The 22,854-nt window shown below is 46.9% G+C and overlaps 1 protein-coding gene across 1 annotated transcript in view; it reads right to left on the bottom strand.

The window, feature by feature from the left end:
- Nucleotides 1-22,854, bottom strand: part of CSMD2 (CUB and Sushi multiple domains 2) — a 305,966-nt gene that overhangs the window by 99,324 nt on the left and 183,788 nt on the right. Inside the window, 9 exon segments of the mRNA XM_074850802.1 lie at nt 550-719; nt 4,870-5,058; nt 7,311-7,526; nt 13,396-13,512; nt 13,724-13,912; nt 14,296-14,483; nt 15,209-15,347; nt 17,922-18,116; nt 20,291-20,617. Of these exon segments, the coding sequence (XP_074706903.1) occupies nt 550-719; nt 4,870-5,058; nt 7,311-7,526; nt 13,396-13,512; nt 13,724-13,912; nt 14,296-14,483; nt 15,209-15,347; nt 17,922-18,116; nt 20,291-20,617 (1,730 nt within the window).

Genomic DNA, 22,854 nt, shown 5'->3' with positions numbered 1-22,854 from the left:
CTGACACCTCAAATACCCAGCTAGGCTGGAGTGCAAAGGACATTCACCACCACCTTCGTGCTGCTGCCAGCGACCGCTGGTGAAGTTCAGAGGTGCCGAATCCCTAAAATTACACAGTATGTTTTCAAGCACAGCAAACTAAGGCGCAGCAGTGACACACGCTGATCAGACTGTCCCTGGGCTAGAAGATATCACTTCACAGATGTACCACATCTTGTGCCTTGCTCTAACCTCAGAGGGATACACACAGACAATATTCTAGCCCAGCTGCCCTGCCTGAAGGTCAGCCTGGTCCATGGGAGTTCTGCTGCTGTCTTCAAAACTGCCATGCCAATCGCTTAACGACACCACAGTGACTCCTGGTCACCAGTAGTCCCAGTATCAGTCTCTTCCAGAGGTTACCACTGCACTGGCAGCACTGTCTGGGTGGCATTTTCCAGAGGTTAGTCTCAGCTAACCCCATTAAAATTTTACCACATCCCTTCCCTTTCAGACCTCGCTCTCGTTAGCAGCACGGTAGTGCTTCATCGCTAGAGACAGAAGAATTACCTTGAGGACATCTCCTGCCTCCAGTTCAAAAGTCCTGGCTTTCAGCTGGATCCCCTTTCCTGGCTGGGTCTGGATGGAGTAGATGCACTCATGGTTGTTGTTATAGTTTATTGGATAGTTGGGGGACAGCAGAACACCTTGGGTTCCAGTTACTGATGAACCACATTCAGCTATATAAAGACACAAAACCACATTTTAATAACCACATGTATGTTCTGACCATTCAACACATGCAGGTGATTCCTCCAAACAGCCACAGATGCTCACTCCTTCCTGTACCCATCTGCTAACACATCCCTGGATTCTGCTGCCAAGTGCAGTCAGTAAACAAAATGGTACTTAACAGCACTTCCATCATCATTAAACCTCAGGTGCCTTACGAGAGAGGTTAATAGCCTCTCCTTACACAGACAGGGAAACTGAGTCACAGAAAGCTGGTGCGCTCAAATGAGATCTTGGGACCCAATTCAGAAAAACATTCTAATTCCCTGGAAAGCCACCACTTGCTCAAAACAGTGCCTGTGTTTATGTTCCTTCCTGATTCATGAACCAGAAGGAAAACAAAAAAATATTGTTAGACTGGAATATTTAAAGTCTTTTCCATATTTATACAAAGCTCATCCTATACCCATATAGTATTTAAAAAATCATGATATTCATTCAACAGTCACCACAGCACACCACTGATGGCTGGTACCATGTGTGGCAAGTGCCAGAGCTCTTTATACAGAAAGATATGCTTAGTGAAACTTCCAAATAATTACAAATAATAAATCTAAGTCTGAATTTAAAAATGTTCCCCAAAATAATTTCCTGAAAGCTATGAGGGCAAAACTTGACCTTAATTGTTGTTAATGCTGCCCTCAGCTCTCCAGTTCATCATTTGAAAGGATTTTGAAGGACCTCTTGTCCCTCGCTCCCTGCGTTTTTTTCTTCCCAGCTTTGCAGCTAACAATTACATCCATTCCCATTAGAAAAGGACAGAAAACCAGGGATCCTTTTGCCTCTCAGTTTCAGAAAAAAGCTCCCATTTACATATCTTTCTTTCCTCCCACAATGCCACTCAAAGAACCACACCGGGCTCAGGTTTTAATGTGGCACCAACAAAACTGACCTTTCTTGTTCAAAAGACAAGGGGCTGGGGATGGAGAAGGAGGTGCTGATGTGGGAATCCCTGTATACCTCTTGCTCGGGGAACTGGAAGGGCAGGGGCACTTAATGCTGCTGCAGTTGGTTATCCCTTCTCTGAGATGAGTCTACATCCTATGACAGGTTATAAACAGCCATGAGTTTAGAAGGGAGGGAGGGAGGGAGGGAGGGAGGGAGGGAGGGAGGGAGGGAGGGAGGGAGGGAGGAAGGAAGGAAGGAAGGAAGGAAGGAAGGAAGGAAGGAAGGAAGGAAGGAAGGAAGGAAGGAAGGAAGGAAGGAAGGAAGGAAGGAAGGAAGGAAGGAAGGAAGGAAGGAAGGAAGGAAGGAAGGAAGGAAGGAAGGAAGGAATTAATTTCCCTGTTGTTATATTCACGATGACCTGCAGTCCGTCCCCATTCCATTACATTCTTCTAGTAAGACTTGTCTCCTCCTCCACCAGATCTGCTTCTTTTTCTAGCCTGCATAGTGTGAACAGCGTTTGATTTTGAGCCAAATTTAAAGTTAGAAGATTTGTGCGACTCTGGCAGAATGATTCTCTTTAGTGAAGGAAGAGGATGGCAGCTATGGAAGTTCAACCTATCTTGGATGTTAGGAGATCACAGTTTAATGCTTCCAGAAAATAGCATCAACCATCCCTCACTTCTGTATTTTATGTACTTTAATTCCAAGCTTTTAAGGACATAATCTCTCTCTCTCTCATAGGGACATGCCACAGTGAGTATAAGAGGACTGCTATGGGCATGTCTTCACTACATGAAGCAGTGAGCAGACATTCAAGCACGTCTGAGCGTGAGCAGCAGTACTACTCCGACAGTGCTGAGTGCCACCAGAGCTTGTGCACGATGTGAAGATGGGCTCTTACCTGCTGCTAGCACAGGGAGAAAGCACAAGTCCTCACCGCTCACACACAGCTTGCAAAATGGCATCCAAAGGATGTCCTGCTCAGAGGACGCCTGCTGCCAGCACTCGGTGCCTTGTCTGAGCGCGTGATTTCAGCTAGGACCACTGCAGCCTGTTTGCTACCTATATATACAATCCCCCAACACGTGTAAAACTGCCTTGCAATCACCATGTGTTTAGGATTTTTCGTTACTCCGATTAGTTCCCATATGAGCAAAACCATGAGTCGTTGTCTTCTCGGCCTATTTACCCTAAAAGATTTCCAGCTGTAAAACACTGGCTCCCTGCTCCTTTGAGTCCTGGTGTTTTGCATGCACGGCTGGGGAGTCACTCCCAACTTGCCCTGAAAACAGCTTTTCTGATTAGCCAGCTCTGCCTCGTCTTCACAAGCCCTTCACAGCACACCAAGCTGCTGGAGCTGAGGGAAACCATCAGGGTGCATGGGCAGCTTTCTGCACTGACTCTGCCAGTCCTCCGGTAAAGCCTGAGGGGTGGGTGAGGAAGCAGCAGCAGATACACTGAGAGGAGGTGCTTTGGAGGCGACTCTCCCCTGCTCTCCTGCCATGTACAAGGAGCAGGACATTCGCTTCAGCACAGGGATGATGCTGGAGACATCACCACTTGGGATCTGCTCTGGAGTAGCAGTTGGCGGGGAGCATTCCTACTCTGGGCAGAGGGGTTGGCCGAAGGAACAAACCACTCTCCTTTCTCTCCAGACCCACCTCTAGAACAAGGATTGAACAAAGTGTTTGGGTTGTCTGGCAAAAACAATTAAATCTCCTGTGATCTTAATGGGTAAAGCCTCCAATATCCATCTATACCCAGGGCGAGCACGCAGATCTGAGTGTGCAGCAGGGACATTGTGGAAAAAGCTGTCACCCTGCCACCAGAGCTCTGCACAAATCACCAGACAGCGAATCTGACCCATTATTATAAAACCAACATGCTAATTCAAAGCCAGCTGCAGCAGGGAATTGGCAAACTGCAGTCAGTGCGTCCACTTAGTGATGATGTCTGAGGATCAAGTTTAAAGCTTTGTTATGATTCTTTTTGATTTCTATTCCCCTGATTAGCTTTCTCTGCAACCTGATTATTATTCATGCCCTGAAGAGGCCGCTTGTCACAGCAGGATGATGCAACCCTCTGACCTAAGCATTAAGCAGTGCTGGGAAATGCATTCACCATGACACGACTCAACAGACTGAGGAAGCAGACTGGCTCTTGCTGGGATGTTCTCCTTGCAGTGGCCCTCAGAGGTCAAACACAGAGCAGGAAAACCTACCTAGCAGGCTTTGCCAGAGCCAAAACAGGTAAGAGATCTGGTCTGCCCGATTTAGATGAAGCCCTCATGGCTCTGGGTGAGCCAGGCAGCAGCAGAGCACTGACTAGTTTCCTACTTACTAAACTGTACAACAAAAAACCCACGTTAAATAAAAAAGGGTCTGAAGAATCCTTCTTACTTTCTGCTTTCTTGCTGTAGCACATCACCACTTTTGTTCTTTTATGCTCGGAGGGTGCTGTGGGCTGGGCAGGGGGGTGCTCTGCAGACCTTGCCAGACAAGAATGTCTGTGGCCCATCTGCATCAGGGACGACAGCCAGACACTAGCTCAGTGGTGCAGATGAACCTATCTCTATCCTTCGATTTATTTATTAGTATAAATAGTGGCTGGAAGCGTTGCAAAAAGGAATCGCAATGGTTAGGAGGAGAGGAAGTGAAAGGTGTAAGGTGCAAGAAACCTCTGAGGATAAGGGAAGGGTAAAAGCCAGAGGAGGTTTTCCCAGACTCATCCATACTACCGTGGAATTTGCATTGCTTAAGATCACTCACCCAGAAACAGCTTTCGTATGTCTGGACTATTAAGCTTTACAGCACTCTGATTCAAAGGGAGGATGGCCTTAAAACCATGCTGTTCTACAGCAACTCTTCCAAAAGGGATGATGGGTCTCCCACGGCTCGCGATTCATTCACCAGGGCTCGACTGCAGCACTGTGGCTGGGCTGCAGAGACATCGGGCTTCTGCTGACGTGGGAGACCCAACCTGCCAGGCAGCGGCTGTGCTCCAGCTCAGGAGAGGGCTGCAGCCCTTCTGCCTGTCCCTCCCGTCCCCGCACGCAGCTGCGGGACTGAAAAAATCTCACTCCAGCTCCCTCGGCCCCATCCCCACCAAGCTGAAAGATGCCATCCTGGGGCATGCCACCCATCCCTGCCCACCGAAACAATCCAGCACAGGGCAACCAACCAAGCAAAATGAAAGCACATGACCACCTACCAACACACCTTGGCAGAGGCGAACTCCACACACGCCGTCTCCCCCCCAGACAGGTGATGCGGGACGCGCCCTCCAGCCGGTAGCCGGGGAAGCAGGAAAAGGTGAGGACATCCCCCACGCCGAACTGCAAACCCTTCCTGATGCTGTAGGCTGGGACCTCCGGCTCGTCACAGGGCTCCAAATCATACTCTACAGGGGACAAACGCACGTTTGTGGAACGGCAGGGTGCCACGTCACACTCCATTCTCCCTGGGGAGGGTACCCCAGTCCCTCAACACGAGGATGAGGAGGGAGCTCTGAGTTTTGATCCAGCTGCAGTGAAGCTCTGCAGAGGAAACACCCATGGCAAGACGGACGTCCTGTCTGAGCCACGAAAACCAACTTGGGTTTCACCTGCAATATGCAGCCCCCAGGATCTTGATTTAAATCAACTCAAAATACAACAGGTCTCATTTTCTGTCACTGCTGTCAGACAAACAAGAAAGTGACATCAGTGGTAACAAAACACGATGGAAATTTGTCATTCTCCCTCTGGTTTAGTCAAATGAAGATGAATTGATCCGGATGGAATTTCTGCTGCCTCTGCATTACTAATCCTGAAAATGAATGAACACAGCATCTTGCTTGGGGAATGGCAGGGAACATTTAAGCTGCTGCTAAATGAAAGGTCATGTAACATTATGGCTAATAGCCAAATGCATGTCTTCGACCACAAAGCATTTTGAAGCCAACCTATTTTCAGGGTTATTTTTTGAAAAATAACAGACCTGCGAAGCACAAAATATGTACATATATATCTAAAGGAAGGTAAAAATATAACTGACTCCCATTTCCATTTTCCAAGAAAGGAAGAAGTCGCCAAACACATTAAAAATAATAGTTATAATTAGATATTTTGAGTCAATTTTTTTTTTGAGGCAAAAAGCCATTTTCCCCCCCCATCAAAATGAAAGTTAATTGGAAACTTTCTGACTAGTTTCCATGGAGTATCATATGCAAATCCCTGCCTTCAGAGGCCAGAACAAAGGTATGGGAAACCAGTTCTCTCGGTGCAGCAGGTTTTATCCGCGTCTATGGCAACAGCTCTGTCCGTCAGAACCAGCGAGCACATCAGCACCCAGCTCCACAGCAAACCCGGTCATTTCTCTTCCACACCAGCAGGCTGAATTTGCAGCTGTTGCCCTCAGGACTAGAAGATGCTGAGATACAGAGAACAGCAGCACGAATAGATAAGCTTTTGTCCATTAACTGATTGTTTTACAGAGCGGCTTGTCGGGGCACCCAGACAGCAAAGATTACATTTTCTGGAAGGTGTGCGCAGGCAGCCGCTTCCGCAGCCGTTTGTAGGAGTTCAGGTTAAAGGACCCAGTTAAACACCCTGCACACAGCGATTCAGGTGCGACGATCTGTTCTGCACAGGCAAATGTGCCTTTCTTTGAGTGCCCCCCCCAAGAGCACCATGCACACGCTGCTCTTCCTTGACAACTTCTGAAAATCCAGAATTTCATTTGAAGAAACCAGCACTCTGTGTTTAGTTTAGTAAGCACAGGACTGAACTGGCTTACTGGAAGTTACTGGGGCAGAGGCTGTCTGGCACAGCAGATCTTCAACAGCTCGGCAGGGGCAGAAGGGGTGCTGCAGTTGGCCAAATCCCGCGTCCCTTGATGCCCTGCTACGTGCACCAGGAGGTCTCTCCTTTCATTTGCTATTAGAGCAGGTCAATTAGAGCCTGCCCAGCAAGAGAAAATCCTGTTTCCAGATCCCCAGCAATGCCAGTGGGCTCCTGGAACCCTGGCCTAGGCTACACGAGGCATGTGCTACACCACAGACAGGCTGAAGCCAGCTGCAGGGGCTGGGTCACTGCATGAGCATCGAGCCAAAGGAAAAAAGAGACCAGACGGACAATGGGAGTGACCAGCTCTGCCTTGCTCCTTATCCAAGAAGTCCAGATTGCTCAACATTGCCTTCCAAAAGATCCCATCTGTCCCAGCTTCCCACGTTGGAAATGCTGTACCTACTGCAGTGATTTTCCTCTGATAAACATGAAAGCAGGCATCTGGAGGAAAGAGGGATAGTACACCCCAAGGAAATGTGAGCTGAAACTCTGTCCCGAAACAGAGCAGGAAAGACGATCGGGCAAGGAGGGAGAAAGGAACAAACATGTCTGAGGAGGGATTTAGTTCCAGTGGGTTCAATCCAGTCATCTACTGGGGCTCAAGGCAGACAAAATTGCTACATCTGGCACTATGGGGACTGCAAGGAGAGTATTTCTTGGGACACGCTGTGGTTTAACACTAGAATAATTGACTGGGGTAACAAGAGGAGCAATCGTCATGACCCAAATCACATGCAACTGCACCAACAGAAAATTATTCCCAAGATTTGCAGAAAAATGGGAAGGAAAGGGAAAGAACAAAGTCTTTATCCACCCCTGTTCTTACCTGAGAAGGTGATGTTGAAACCCTCATAGGACATGGAGAAGTCTGAGATGAAGCGAATTTGTGCAGAGAAGTTTCCGAAGAGCCCTGCGCTCAGCGGGGCAGGGAGCCGGGAGCCTGTCAGCTGCTTCAGTGGCTGAACAAAGCTGGTATTTTCGGTGATGAGGAGGTAGTCGTGGCCATTCTCCAGGTGAAAGGTATGAAAGGTAAAGAACACACCTGCAGGGGAAGAAAGCAGAGGTGGCTTCAGCCAGCAGTGTTTGTATGGCACCCCTCTGTCCCAGAGCCAAAGCCCCTCTCCTCTCCTGGAGACACCACCGGAATGGATTCCCTGTCTCCCTGTGACAGCAGCCCAAATGAGAAGGAAAAGCACACTGAAAACCACGGACACATTCACGTTAGAAATGAAATAGATGAAAAAAGTAAAACAAGGGTATGGTACAAGGCCCAGAACAGCGAAAGGCAGTTAAGATCTTCAATTCCTGTGCCTTTGTAACACAGGAACAGAGACGACACAGGCTCGCTCGAGGGACAGATCAGCAGCAGAAAGGACCATGCCTGGCAGCTTGAAGGAGTATTTTAAGTGTTGACCTTTAGATAGATAGCAAGAGCAGCAAAAGCTGGAGCTGTGAGGACTTGAAAACAACAAAAACAAGTACATTCCAGAAGGAATTCATCCGTAGTAAAATAGAACTTAAGCCAAGTATCAAGGTCAGGGAGGCTTTTCCAGAAAATAAAGTATGTCAGTGGCGTGACTGCAGGGACTTCCTACACCCTCCTGTGATGGGACTGAGTGCTGGTCCCCCGGGGCTGGAGCACAACAGGAGCCATCGTGCATGGACAGACCGTGTTCCGCAGCCCCACACGGCTCCCAAGGGGTTCATGTGCATCTCCCACGTAAGGGCCACGTCGTGCAGCCACGCTCCCCCCAGGGCCCAGCCCAGCCCTGTCCCGCTGGGAGGGGGCTGCTGCTGCCCCTTCCCCGCTTGTGACCCGCTCCCAGGACCCGCTGTCCCCTCCGAGGCACGCGGTGCTGGGAAGCCCACGCGCAGGCACCACGGGTTTGGGCGAGGCAGGCACAGTCAGGGCGGTTAGCCCAGGTCTTGTCAGCTGTAACAGATCTCAGAAGCAAAGAGAATCCTACACTTTTATCCACGTTATACTGACAAAAATAAAACCCACACCAGATCCAGCTACAGAAAGAACAGACAAACACAGGAAAACTATTTTGTCTCTTCTTCCAAATTCAATTTCAACAATTTGAAACATTTTGGTGAGAAGGCTGTGACCTTGCTGCATTTGTAAATGAGTAAGAAAGGAGTAATGGATTACTTAAAAGTATCCTTCACACCTACAGACACAAACCAGTAAGTACTTCAGGCTTTTGCAGAAGTCTCCAGCTAGGTGATTTTTCATGCTAGAATTCAAATGCCATTAGAAACACTTATTCTCTGGAAAATAATTCCATCTTTGAAAACCAAAAAATGGCAGCGACAGCTTTCAGAGCGCAAAGCAAGGCAGGATCTTATATCAGAAACCCCGTCACATCACCCTCACACAAAGTTAACAAGCTAAAGCAATGCTTAGCAATAAAAAAGCCTCTTTGCATTTATACGGCTTCTCTCATCCAAAGATCTTCGCACACTTTCTGAGCACCAAGGGGCAGGCTCCTGAGCCCCCCCTCACGCTGATTTGGGCTTTACACTCCTCCTAATGCCACTGAACTCGACAGGGCTATTTGCAGAGCAACAGACTCCTCCACGCAAACACAAGTGCTGTAATCTGGTCTTCATTAGTCACAGTTAGATCCCTACCTCCTCGCACGCATCAGGAGTGCCCAGTGGCATGACCAAGTTATTTCATTTAAGCCAATGATTAACAACACAGAGACTGCCAGCCTGGGGAGACCCAAGGGCTGTCTTGCTCTGCATCCCATCTCTGCCAAAGTACAGCATCAGCTGCTTCAAAAGCAAGCGCAGGAAATCTGTAAATAAGGATCAGAGGAATAATCTCCTTGCTCCCCATTCCCCATTAATTTCTGGAGATCAGGATGAGACCAACCTAGAGACTGACTAAAGCTCTGGAGCATGAGATTTAATATCCATCCCAACAGGTTTTTGTCAGCATCAAATTATAACTCTCAACATTCCATTTATCCCTATGTCTATCCAATTTCTTTTTGAAGGTTTACTGGTCACATGCAAGCAGTTTCTTTCCAAGAAATGAAGGTCAGAGAGGCTGGTAACCAATACAAAGCCTTTCCCATGGAAATCACTGCACTGGGAAGAAGCAGGGCTCGCCGGGTCACCTCACCCGCCCTGTTCTCTCCCCATCGTTAATCGCTGCACAGCAGCTCATCACACCTTGCTAACCTTCAGCATCCCAGGCAGAAGTGTTTGTGTGACCCACTGCTTAGTGAGGACCAAAAGGGGTCTTGACTTTGACAATTCCTTCCTTATATCCAGGCAAATATTATACGGAGACCCACAGAAAATTTTCAGTTCCGCTGTTCCCCCCGCAAAACTTCACAAAGGTAGGAAACATCCAACCGTTTCCAAATGTTTATTATTCTTACCAGCAGTATAGTCAATTGAAAATAGATATGACCTGTTTTGGCCTGAAAACTTGGTGAGATGCAGCGAATACAAAATGTCTCAAGTTTTCCCTCTTTATCAACTGACAGTAAATTTATACCCTCGGTTTTACAGAAGCCAATCTAAGGAACAGAAATAATATCACTCCACCAAAATCAACACACCACCAGAGAAACACAAGCATAATTCAGTCCCCGGAACTGGGAGGACAGCCCCTGACTCCAAGTCTTTTAAGATAACAACTCCAATCACAGGGCACAAGGCCTCTCCAGCAGCAGAGCCAGTTAAGGGTTGTGTAACTGTAGCTGTAAGGGATAATTATAAACTCATTTTAAAGGATTTGTGACTGATTAAACCTTTGCTCTGGTCTGAAATTTACTGTGGCACAAAATATCTCTGCAAATGCACTTTTTTTCCATTCTCTGTAAAAGAAACAACAAAACAAATTATAGGGAAAAGAAATCACTTTGAAGTTTTCAGATTAAAAATAATAGTCTCCCTTTAAGCATTTAAATACCTTTAAAATTAAGCTGCTTTTAAACTCAAATTGTACAGCTCATGAGTCCATAAAGTAAATCAGTGTCTGCAGTCACATAAAAGTAACCATTATAACAACCAAGTCATTTTAGTTAGGGGACTCGTGTGCTGGCCACGTGTGAGATATTCATAAAGATCTGGGAGTGAGTAACTTGGGACCAGCTGTGAGGATGCAGCTCATCCCTGCTCGGTCCCTGGATTGGCAGGGAATAGTCCAGTGGACTGGGAGGCACAAGCCCTGACCTCTTGTTCTATTTTATTTGTGGGAAACGCGAAACTAGAACAAGAAAAATCAGGTACAACAGCAAACACTTAAGTCATGTAAATCTATCCCCTGCTCGCAGCAGAACTGTTAAAGCTTCTGGGTTCAGCAAGCACCAAATTTACCCAGTGATCACTGATGCACCCAGTGGCTCCCAAGAGCAGGGAACCGAAGGCAAGGAGGCAGCACAGAGAGAAGAGCCTCACTGCAAGAGCACCGCCGATGGAGTCAGCCGAGAACGGGCTTCGGTTACGCCTTTTTTTGAAGCCTGTTCTGTTCTCCAAGGACTAAATTCATTCCAATTCAGTGGCTACTGCTCTGACTCAGGATCACTCTGTTCCACTGCTCTTTACTGAAGAATGAGAAGAAACGTTGCAGGAATGCTGAAAAGAGCTGGGAGAAGCTTGTTGCAATGCATTACACAGCAGTGTAACACAGCGACAGCTGGGAAAGTAGATCACTAAGAAAGATAGAATATTGTTGCAAGAGAAAGGATGTGTATGTATGTGTACGTACACTCCCACCAACACAGCCCAGCATCTAAATACATTTCAACATCTCACACAAAACATTAGAGAAAAGGACATCTATCTATGTTTGTCTCCTCCTTTCATTGCACTGGCAAATAAACAGCTTACCTGAACTACAGAGACAGGGAAGGAGAGGTTTTCCTGACATTTAAGTTGGCTAAATGCCAGCTCACTGTAACTGTACAACATCCTTCACCTCTCCTCTCCTCTCGCCCTAACCTCTAACTGGATTTGGAGCTTTCCTGCATCTGAGCAGCTGCCTGGGTGAGGCTTTCCCACTCCAGAAAGCTCCACAAGAGCCAGAAGCATGATTCTGCCCAGGGGTGAAGCACTGCGCTGGCAGCCACGGCCCAACACCCTGCAGAAGGGCACCAGCACCAGGAGAGGGATCCCACCGCGTGCTGTAGTTCATTCCCAACGAGCTCCTGGAAAGCAACCTTCAAGGAAGGATACCAGCAGTGGATAAGGAGAGGAGTGAAAATATCAAAGGAAACACAGTATGAACATGCTCCTTTCATTAAAGTAAGAGATTCTTCTATATCACTCAACTTTTCTCAGAATCTTATCCTCGCCTTTCCAGCAAAACCTGATAGGTAAGAAGATCTGAAACTCTTGTCAAAGACCTGGAGTGCTATAAACTTCCACTACAACTAGCTGGATTTACAAAGCCGCTCATGGTTTCATTTCCTAATATTCATTACCTGCAGCTAAGGCTAGAATCTCCAAAGCAGCTCATCGGCTTCAGACCACTAAAGCTAGGACCAGCTTTCCAGCGAGCTCAACATACAGCTTCTCCCAGTGTGACAAACATGGTCCAGTTCAAGAGGGTCAGACCCCAGGCTGAATTCTTTGGATGATCCAGAAGAGCATCACCCTGAACTGCTCTAAGGGATGTGCTGTTTCTTGTACCACTGAATTGGCCACAGCAGGATCTTTTACAGGACAGGGGACAAAAAGCCCCCAAGACTTGTGTAGGCATACCTCCACTATCTGCAAATGCTCTGTGGTTTTTTGAGCCTTGCTTAGCTTGGTCAGAAGACTTTCTTCTGATGTTGTCATAAAAGCACACAGGCCATCAGAGCTGCACTTTCTCATATAAAAGAGTGTCAGTTTGCTGTGTCGTGCTTAGCTACAGGATAATGCGGTGTCTCATCGGAGAGCTGAATCCAAGGCAGAGTGGATTAATGAAGAGTGGATTGCTGCTACTCAACAGAATACTTTTCACAGCATGTGATGGTTCCCTTAATGCACTGTGCTGTTCATTGACAAGTTTATTTGCTGTAATACAAATGGTATTTGCAAAATTGGCTCATGATAGCTCCCATCATGCTGATATCCAGTACGACGAGACAGTTATATAAGAGTGCATAAAGTTACGTAAAGGGTTTATACCCTTTGTGCTTACCCCAGGCAGATACTGACTGGATCAGGAGAAATTACCTCCCACCCTTGCACATAAAACTTGCTCTCTAATCCTCAGTGATACATTTTCTTGAAATGTTCCTCCAAGACAAAAGATTGGCCTGTGCTGCACAGGAGATTGGACTAAATAGACCTGCACTTTGCCTCTACGCTGGCAATACTGCTAGTTAGTGGGGAAATGAGACCTGCAGAACTAGGACAGAGCTGGGAACTGAGAGGCTGAGTTCTGTCCCATGTCGGGAAATGATTTACTACATGCTTCCATTTCTCCACCTGTAGAAGGTTACACAGTGATCCTGCACTGCAAAGAAAAATAAGGCTGCAAGTACTATCAAGTCCCAAACATTAGTGCAGTGGGGCCAGCAGCAGCTCCCCGTTCCTCTGTGTGGTGTTAGCAGCAATAGCAGGATCCAAACACCACCAAACTCTCCAGGGGACACTGCCACAAAGGGCTGAAACTGAAGATAATGCCTGGCACAGGCTCTCGGATCTGGGGGTTTGATACGGGACCATCTTTCCCTCTTAATCCTCTCCACTTTAAAAGGATTAAGAGATGTGACACCAAACCCCTCTGTGTCTTGTCCAGAGACAACGTTTGGGTGGTGGCAAGAATGGCAACTGGCCAAGCACACGGGTACCCACCATCACTGAGACTCTTGGTTTACACAGGGAGCACTTGTCTCCCACTGACCAGGGTTCTCCAAACCCATCTCTAAACCCACTCTAAGCTAAAGGTTTCTCACCTTTTCCATGTGATGTTTCTATTGTCCATGTGCAGTTCAAGTTATTTGGATAAAAATCAGGAAAGCCTGGGGATAAGATGGTACCACTGGAACCACGAATGTAACCTCCACATAGAGCTGCAAAAAAAGAAGGAATTAAAGAACTCAAAACCCATCATCAGCTGGAAGAATATTAGAACTTCTGAATGTCAAAACAAAGCCCAACCCATCAAAATCAAACAAAACACACAGATCAAGTGTCACTGCAAACTTCACGACTTCTGCTTTGCTTTTGCAGTAGATCTGCAAATGAAGGGCTTGCCACCTCCCGCAGATGTTATCTTCTTACCCTCACAGCTGGGCAGCGGCCGGCTCCACTGGAAGTTCGGCTCACACTCCAGGGCTTCGCTGTCACTCAGCGTGTAGCCTGAATCGCAGCTGAACATCACCAGTGCTCCCACGTAGAAATCATTCCCATGGCGCTGGCCGTTTACTGGGATCCCCGGATCCAAGCAGTGGTCTGACTGGAGCTTCACAGCTGTGGCAAACAAACCCACCCGTGTCAGGCCACTCAGTGGCTGCAGAGCCTGCTTGGAGGTGATTAGCCTGGGGGCAAGCCCAGCTCCTCCTGTCAGCTCATTCAGAGTCCTACTGGTTAACCCCAAAGTGCATGAAACGACAGAGGGACTCAACTCTGCCTCCTAAAACCAATCATATTCTGTGGATGCTAAAACAAAAAACTCCAAACAACCAAGATGGGCAAAGAAAGCAGAGACTGCTCCTTCACTTGCAATAGCTTCACGTTCTCCAATCACCGTAAAAGTGCTGCCTGGCAAAGGGGAGAAGCGAGTCCAATGGGCCTCTGATTGAGTCCATTGTGCTGCTGGAGAGCGCATAATTACATGAATAACTTGCACTTACTTTCATATCGGATCTGAAAGCCTATGTCAGAGTGGCTTTTGTCAGTGGTGAAGAGGAGGTAGAGGTAGTTGCTGGTGCTGATGAGGAACTGGGGCACCTGAGTCCCATCATAGACACCTATCAACGGGGAAGAATAGGACCGGCCATCTCGCACTTCCAGGGTGTCATAATTCACCTCTGTCTTAAATCTGAAAGGGACACAAGAACACGTCTGTGAAAAACGAGCATTGCTCATTTTCCTTCATTGCAGTCCTGAATGTGCTCGAATGACTAGAAGGCAGCACAGGCCACGGGGCCACACCTGGGTCCATTTCTACTGCCCAGCCTTGGGCTGGCTGAGCATCTTACTGAGAACGTGTCATTCCCCTCCTATGCGTTTTGGCTTTTTCTGATCCTTCACCTGCTTCATCTGCTGACACCGAACAGTCTTAGCAGCAACCAGCATCTTACGCTACATGAACAACCACCTCTCAGACGTACAGACGTGGGTTCTGGAAAGCACAAGCCCCCCTCACCCAGGGAAATCCAGGGTGAGCCAAGAGCCTCGGCACCCCCGACTCGGGGCCAGATCCTCACTGCTGCTTCTCCCCGGCAAGGCTGAACACGTGGGAGCTCAGCCTCCAAAAACGTGTCCTGCGTGTGTCTAAAATAGCACTGCAAATTAGCAGGAATTCGTCAAAACAAGAAGGGGAAAATCACCATTTTCCACCTTGCCTTCTTGAACGTTAGGTGAATTTTTAATGTCTTGTCAGGAGATAATTAAAAAAAAAAAAAGAGAAAGAGAACCTCACTGTCACACACAACGCTGAGCAGTTTGTTCCCTTTCCCTCTGGGGGCGGCTACAGCTCAACGCTGCTGGAACCACTGACAACAACCGCAAATAGGAAACTTTGGAGCAGTCCAGGGTGAGCACCTGTCAAAGGTGATCTTGATGGGGTAGCCCGGCTGGGCCTCGATGACCCACGCGCAGCTCAGGGAGTCCTTGTAGAAGCCAGGCCAGCCGGGGGACAGGATGGTTCCGCTGGGCGATGTCAGGTGGCCCCCGCACGGTGCTGGGGACAAGGAAAATGGCACAAGTCAGGTGAAAATCATCACGGAAGCTGCGGCACGATCAGACATACCCCTCCCTGCCAGGCAGTGCTGTCCTGCCACGCAACAGCTTTCATGCATTATTGTTTCGCACATGTTACAAATAACCAGAACCAGACAAAATAACACCACTAGCTCCTAAAAAACTGCCTTCTCTGGTTAAACTGAAGATGTAGCAGCCTGCTACTGTATCTGTGGGAGTCACTAGTCTGACCTTGTGCAATGGCTCTATGGGAACAGGGTATAATAATTATTAGATATAAACCCAGAGAAAACTGCAAGGTCAGTTTGCATTTCAGTAGCTGCAGGTGCCAGAAAATCTTTCCTATCTGTGGTAATTGAGTCATGTCTTTTCTACCACAAGGGACATCACAAGACTATGGCATTTGCCACACTGTGGTCCCTTGTGCCATCAGCAGAAGCTGAAAGCATATTATTATCTTTCCGGAAAAAAGGACACTGGATCTGATGGACCAGAAGTACAAAATCCTAGAGCCCTAAATAACAGCAATGTATTGTCCTCTGAAAAAAAAAAAATCAAATGGGATGCAAAAGCGTGTCTGTTCCTGTGAGTTTGTGTTCCCCCTGCTCAGCACTCTGCAGGATCCATCACCCAGGTGTTTCTTCATGTCCCGCCAAGTCAAGTCACGGCTGCTGGTCACACACACACCTCGCGTGGCAGCATGAGCACGTCCCTGTCCCAACCCCAGGGAGCTCCCGGGGGCAGCCCAAGCCCATCGTCCCCCAGCACTCGCTGCTGGCCGAGTCCTCGCAGACTGAGGGGACCCGGCTCCTCCAGAGCAGCTGCTGAAGCACCAACCGAGGGCCAGCCCCGGGGCGAGCTCGGCACGAGGGCTATGGAATGTCAGGCTTGATGTGACCTTAAACACCTATGTAAGTCTGGGCCTAAAACCTTCACTGCTGATCTGAAGGATGCTAGATGAAAGTCAGTTGATCTCAACTGGATCCGAGCCAATTATTTTTGAACAAGAGGCTCCTCTCTGCCCCAAAGCTACATAATTTCCTGTCAGGACTTCTATCCATCTTTCAACTCTTTTTTTAGGTCTCTTTCTATCCCATTAATTTTCTCAAGCGCTAAACAGTACTTTAGATCTATATACTTCCTCCTTGTTTAAAAAGGCTAATTAAAACGTACACTTAATCGAGTGCATACTGAAGGGTAAGTCAAAGAAATCACCACTGTGATCACAGAGAAAAAAGCACAAGTTAATGGCAGAAGGTTATCAAAGCTTCCAAAGATAAAAGTTGATTAAAAGTGTATTATTTAATGTATGTTTCCCTTTTACACTTACAAAGACATAAACTTAAAGGCTCATGCTTGTGAAAGTAATGGAAACCCTGAATCAAACCTACAGACATTTTATTGTCAGCTCCCCGCAACAGAAAAATTATACAAGAACATAAAAAAGTCCAGCTTCTTCTTATATAAAAGTTATTGAGGACAATTGATACCTCCTTCTTTCAATCTGAAAGACAATGGACTAGATTGTGCAATTTCTGCTGCTCATCCACTTGAACAATGCATGACCAATTACTGAAATTTCTCAATATTACAGCACTATTTCTCAATAGCACACTACTTGTTATTCAAATTGCTGTAAATACCAGTGCAGGGCATCACTTCCCCGAGAACAGAGGGCAGAGGAAGACTTTTCACTTCTAATGAGCTCTTTCTTCTCTTTTCCATAGTAGAAGCTTTAAAGACTAGGAAAAAGCTTTGAAATCTGTATTAAAGCCTTTATAATTCAACCCATCTCCCTCCTTTCTGGGTTGGCTATCATAGCTGTTGTGGCAAAGAAATGTAAATGCACAGTTGTCCGTTAGACAGGACTGATGCACCGCACTGACAGAGACACGCCAAAGGTCTGGTGTGTGTACAAATGTTTGCAGCAATGACTTCGCTTTTCACAGTAAAGATCTGTACCTTTTGCTTCTTTCATTATATAAATGTTATACGTTTCAAAAGTATCAAAAGCGAGGACAGAAAAAATACTGCCATGTATCTTCCATTCCCTGTTCTTTAATTCCCTTCCTGACAAGAGTAGCAGGGAAGCTTTTAGTCATCAGTAAACCAAAGCCTTTTATTATCGTTATTAGAAAAACACCTGTTGTAACAAGAACTGAGCTAATAAAAATAATCCCCATCATTCATTTCACAAAAAATTAGAAAACAAACTGAGCTCAGTAATTACTGGACTGGCACTTGCTCTTAAACAAACTCTTCTGTGCAGACACCACCTTCCAGAGCTACGCAAAATCCTGGCTGTAACTGAGAAGCTGAGGGTCAGACCTAAAGTCCAATGATCCTTCAGCACCCAGCAACAAATGCCTCTGCCTGTACATTAATGGCAAAAGGTCTCCCACAAGGCCAGCACTGTCCACCCTCACTACAGGTTATCTGACCGGGACCTTGAAACACAAACCCATTATCCTTTTCACCCAAAAGGCTGCAAACACCAGATCATTCTCCCTCCAGGTTGCATGGGCAGACCAGTGGGAAAGATGCTTGAATTTACCTTCACATCTGAGCACTGCGTTGTTCCAGACCACGTTTCCTTCCTTCAAGATGCAGGTGATGGTTTCTGAGCCGTGGGTCCTAATGAAGCCCTCATCGCAAAGGAAGGACACCGAGCTGCCAAGCTGGAGGCTGTCACCAAACCTCTTGCCGTTCACAGGCACACCAGGGTCAGGGCATTCGTTGTGCCTAAACGCTTAGAGGGAAAGAGAAGAAAAAACAGTGAGTAACTTGTTTGCCTTGCCTCTGTCCAACTCAAAAAATAAGTATGTTGGACCACAAATTCAGGAATTAAATGATAGTTTCACGTCTTTCCTATGGAGACAACAGCACTCGACCTTGCCCCTGGACAGCAGACCTTCCTCGCAGGGAAGACCAACCACCACAGACTTGAGTTTGGCCACTGTCATCCCAGACACCCAAGTGTGTGTTCCCACCGTTCAACTTTTCATCTAGTTGAAATCACGTAAATTTTTCTGCTCCCTGTCTCTGCTGCAAGCGTTCCTTCACAACCAGAGAGAGAAGGATGAAATGAAAACCATTTGCATTGAAGAGGTGCCGACACAGCAGCAAGAGGGGTCAGAAAAGAGCCTGCAGAACCAAATTATTGTCTTAGCCACCCTTCACATATGAAAACACCCAAACACTCAAAATAGAGAAAGATTTTTAAAAACTCTAAAAATACCACAGTGCACGCACCTGCATAGAGGGGACATAAGTTCGCCATTAAGGAGAAAAAAAAGAAAGCTTTAAGACCCTGTAGTTAAAAGTAAGGGTTGTCCCAGCATGTTCTGTGACTGACTGCCATACAGTCCCCGACCTTGCTTGTCACCATTACTAGGATAAAACAAAGGACACACAGCAATTACCTTCCTAGGTGTTGCGCAGTTACGTGTGGAATTGCACAGACACAAAGCTCTGTTTAAAGGCCTGCCCTTTCCTGGCAGTTAAAATCTAGGCCAGCCAACCAATCAGAAAGTCAGTCTGTAGCCTTAATTCCCCATTAAGTGCATAACTATGTACTATATCTTCATATGCTGGGAGGTGGTCTTCAGAGGTGAGCAGCATATTAAAGATTAAAGCTTCCAGATTAATGACACATGCATGCTTTCAGTATCTTTAATGCATCTGACCAAATTCAGATGAGTTCTGGGTTTCTTACAGAGCATCATGACTCCTATAACACCCTGTTAAACACAGTGCTGAAGGGGAAAGCACAGGCTGGACCCGTTCCTTGTGCTCTGGTGTCCGCCCCTGGTAGCGACACGTTGTCGCCCCTCTCATAGCTAACCTGAAGGGAAGGATGGCAAGGTGTCTGAGAAAGGCTCAGGAGCTCCCTTTTGGTAGTTCAAGCAGTCAGAAGAGATTAACTCATGCGTACTTAAGACTCATTTACAACAATAAAAAATATCTTCCTACAGGGGACAGCCACAGCTCCCAGCTCGGGTACGTGCCGTGCGGGAGATGCGCACTGGAGGGCACCGCCAGCGTCTCCGGGCGAGGTGTCTCCCTGCGTGCAGGATCTAGGACTCACCCCTGGGTACGTGATACCACCACACACAAGCTACTTCATCTGATGAGCCTTCAGCCTGCTGTAGTGTGGCAAATGATTCCTTAAGACCTCTGATTTTTTTTTTAATGGAGGATTTGCAATCATAGCTAGAAAGGCTATTAATTTAGCTGTGCCACTAAAGGCTATTATAACAAAGTCATTTATCAGTTCTGCTGAATAGGTTTAATAATGCTCTTTAGAAAATTATAGGACAATACGAGGATAAAATTACCATAGCATTCATCTGAGATTTGGAGACTGGACTTACACAAAGCCAAATATATCTGTGGAAGTTTCAAGGCTTTATATTATAAGACGTTGCTACGTTATCTTTTATCTTCAAAGTCTTGGATAGCTTTAGGTGTCAGCAAATGATGATAGTATTGAGTGATGAACACAACCATCCGAGATCCAATAGTTCCTCCTAATCTGCATCAAGCTGTCCACAAAGCGCTGTCTCGCCTCGGCGAGCAGAACAGAGGCACAGGGAGAGCAGAAAGCCCACACAACACAACAAGCTGCAGGCTGATGGGAGAACAGAAACCCTGGCTGCTCCACGGACAGATAATTCAGGGCCAAACCATTTTCCTTCACACCACTGGACAACACAAACTTCACAGCCAGAAAGAAACTTGTGTAATCAGCTCTAAGCTTGACACCAATCCTCAAATCACCCAACTGCAGATCTGAAGTAACCCCAATTTTCAGACTTACTCTGGAATTGCAATGGTTTCAGTGAGATCGAACTCTTGCCCATTAGTCTCCAAGAAGAATTTAGAGCTTGAAATGAAAACCAGAGGGAAGGATTGGGCACTTACTGGTGAAGGTTATGTTGAAGCCTCTCTTCTCCATGGAGTGGTCGGTCTGGAACTCCAGCCTGGCTACATGACCGCTGCTGGTCAGCGAGGAGGGGATCTGGTTTCCTGAGAAGGTCCCCAGCACCGGAGATTCCGCAGTCCCACCATCCTTCACGGCTAAGAAATCAAACTGAGGCTCCACATCAAAATCATTGAAAGCCAAGTGAATTCGACTCTCAGGTTTAGCTATAATTAACCAAACACAGTGCAAGCTGCTTCCATATTCTTCAGGGTAATTTGGTGACAGCACAATCCCAGATGGGGTGGTGAAGTTGAAAAAGCAGGAAACTGCAATAAGAAATCACCATCAATCACGCAGCACGGGGCTCCTACAAGCTGCTCTGTCATGTTTCCCCCTCCCCCTTATCCCTTGAGCTGGGTGATTCCTGCAAATTCCCAATTGCTTTGCTTCTCAGAGACGATTAAAGAAAGGAAGGGCTCAGTGCTCCATTCACTGCTAGGTGTCAGTGATTTATTTGCATGGGGAAGAAGTGACTTCAAAATAGTCTCCAGTCCTGGTTTTGGTTGATTTGCAATTTTCCAGCCTAGCACACTACTGCCCCTTTTTCCAACAGTCCACCTCCTCACGTTTGTGTAGGCTTTCTGCCGCGCACAGCGCAGTGTGGGTTTCTCTTACTGCAGGAAGAAAATGTCACGCAGCCAGGTGGGGATTTGGTATTTTGCAGGTGAATTCTCCTGCATATCCCTGAGAGAAAACCTACACAAGAATCAAATGTGTGACTACTAAATTAGCATAGTAAAGGAGTTTGACTTGGTAGCAATGTCTGCTGCTGTGGCCACAACCCAGCAGAACCTACAAAACCCGAGGTAAGGATCTGACTCGGCTGCTGGCCCACGCGGCGCTCCAGGCTCCTCTGCCGCTGTCCGTACCCAGGCTCGTCAGTCTGAGGCGCTGGGTGAGCTGCAGATGCAACCGAGTGCAGTGCAGACTTCTCAGGATTTGCTTTAAACAAAAATCTGCACTTTTAGCTTACCTTTTTATTTGTTAAATGCACTTTTCACTCATGCTCCTCAACAGATGTGACTGCACCTAGGCCGTCCCCCTGTGTTTAGACAAACTCCCTGCACTCACACTAGGCCCACCCTGTATTAAATATTTGCACGATACAGCAATAAATTGTCAACTCCTCTGAGCAGGAGCTGAGAGTCAATTTGCCTTTGTCTATCTCCTTGGGCAGCTGTTTATACCTGTGCCAAATGAGCACTGAAAAACAAAGGCTGCTGTTTGGTTTTTGATGGTGACTTCGCTGCACTGGACAAGGAACAGCCCAAGAACCGTCCCCAGCTTTGCCCGAGTGCCAGGGGCCTGGGACGACTCCAAGCAGGCACTGGCAGGCTGCAGTCTGCAGCCCAGGCTGCCGGGAAGCTCCCCTTCCCATTACAAATAAATCACTGACTTCTGCTGGGCTAGCATGTTACCAAAAAGGCATCAAACTAGACTGTCATTCCCATGAAAATAATTAAAATCCAGTCTTAAAATGAAGTTGAGGGGAAGAGTGCATATGGAAAAAAACTTTAGCTCTCCAGGGTTTTCAATATATACTGTATTTCAGCTGACAACGTGCATTAATTTGAAGAAGGCTGCCTTTTAAGTGGTACCTACCCAACACTTTTGGTATCTCATGTTGGTATGCTTTACTCCTCTTTTTCCCCACCATCACCTCGGTAAAGCCCATTACTTAGAACATATATCTCCCTAATTCCTGGCAAAAGGACATCGCACAGAGGATGAGACTGGTTTTAGTTTGGCATTTATATGATTATTTGGTTCAGTGCTCGCCCTCCCTCTGTTATTTTCCCTCTGTCTTCCGTCAACACTTAATGGTTTCAGATCAAATAAGATGGGCATTACCATGACGTTATCAAGGCTAAGAGCTACACAATCTATTTCCTGCTCTCAGCAACAAAGAGAACAGATTAAAGAGAAAACAAACTGCAAAATATCCTCAGGATTTTGGCTCTTCACTAGATGCTGAAATATCAAGGGATGCTGTCAAATAATTCTGTCAGCATAAGCTTGGTATAATCTGCCTAGGAATAGTTATAGAAGAGAAATGCATTCACACACAGAGAAACATCTTAGCAGTAGGAACCCCTCACAGGAGCTGGGTATCTCCTATAAATTTTTAAATCCAAAGTGGTAAATTAGCATTTGTACAGGACCTACAGGACCACAGAGCCAGCAAGAGAGGTACAGTTGCTAGTGCAGCTATTATGGCACAGCACTGGTGGCTCATTTCAGGAAACAACAACAAAGGACTTGCTGACAAAAGAAAAGCAGAGTGAGGGAAGAATGTAAAATTAACCTTTGCTAGATAAAACAAAATGACAGATTAAAAAGTAACAGATAAAAAAATCCCAAAAGTCTCCACTGCAGAGAAGTAAATGTCAATTTTGATTTTCCATGAAACAGCAAGTGAAGCAGCCAGCCAAGTTGCAGGCTGTAGGACAAAGGCCACTGTCCCACGGCGCCGGGTCCCACGGCCGGGCACCAGCCCACGAGG

Source organism: Strix aluco, chromosome 26, assembly GCF_031877795.1.
Source record: "Strix aluco isolate bStrAlu1 chromosome 26, bStrAlu1.hap1, whole genome shotgun sequence".
In the NCBI taxonomy this organism is placed as follows: Eukaryota; Metazoa; Chordata; class Aves; order Strigiformes; family Strigidae; genus Strix; species Strix aluco.
Note: the sequence above shows the minus strand (reverse complement) of the source record. Positions and strands in the feature narration are given on the sequence as shown.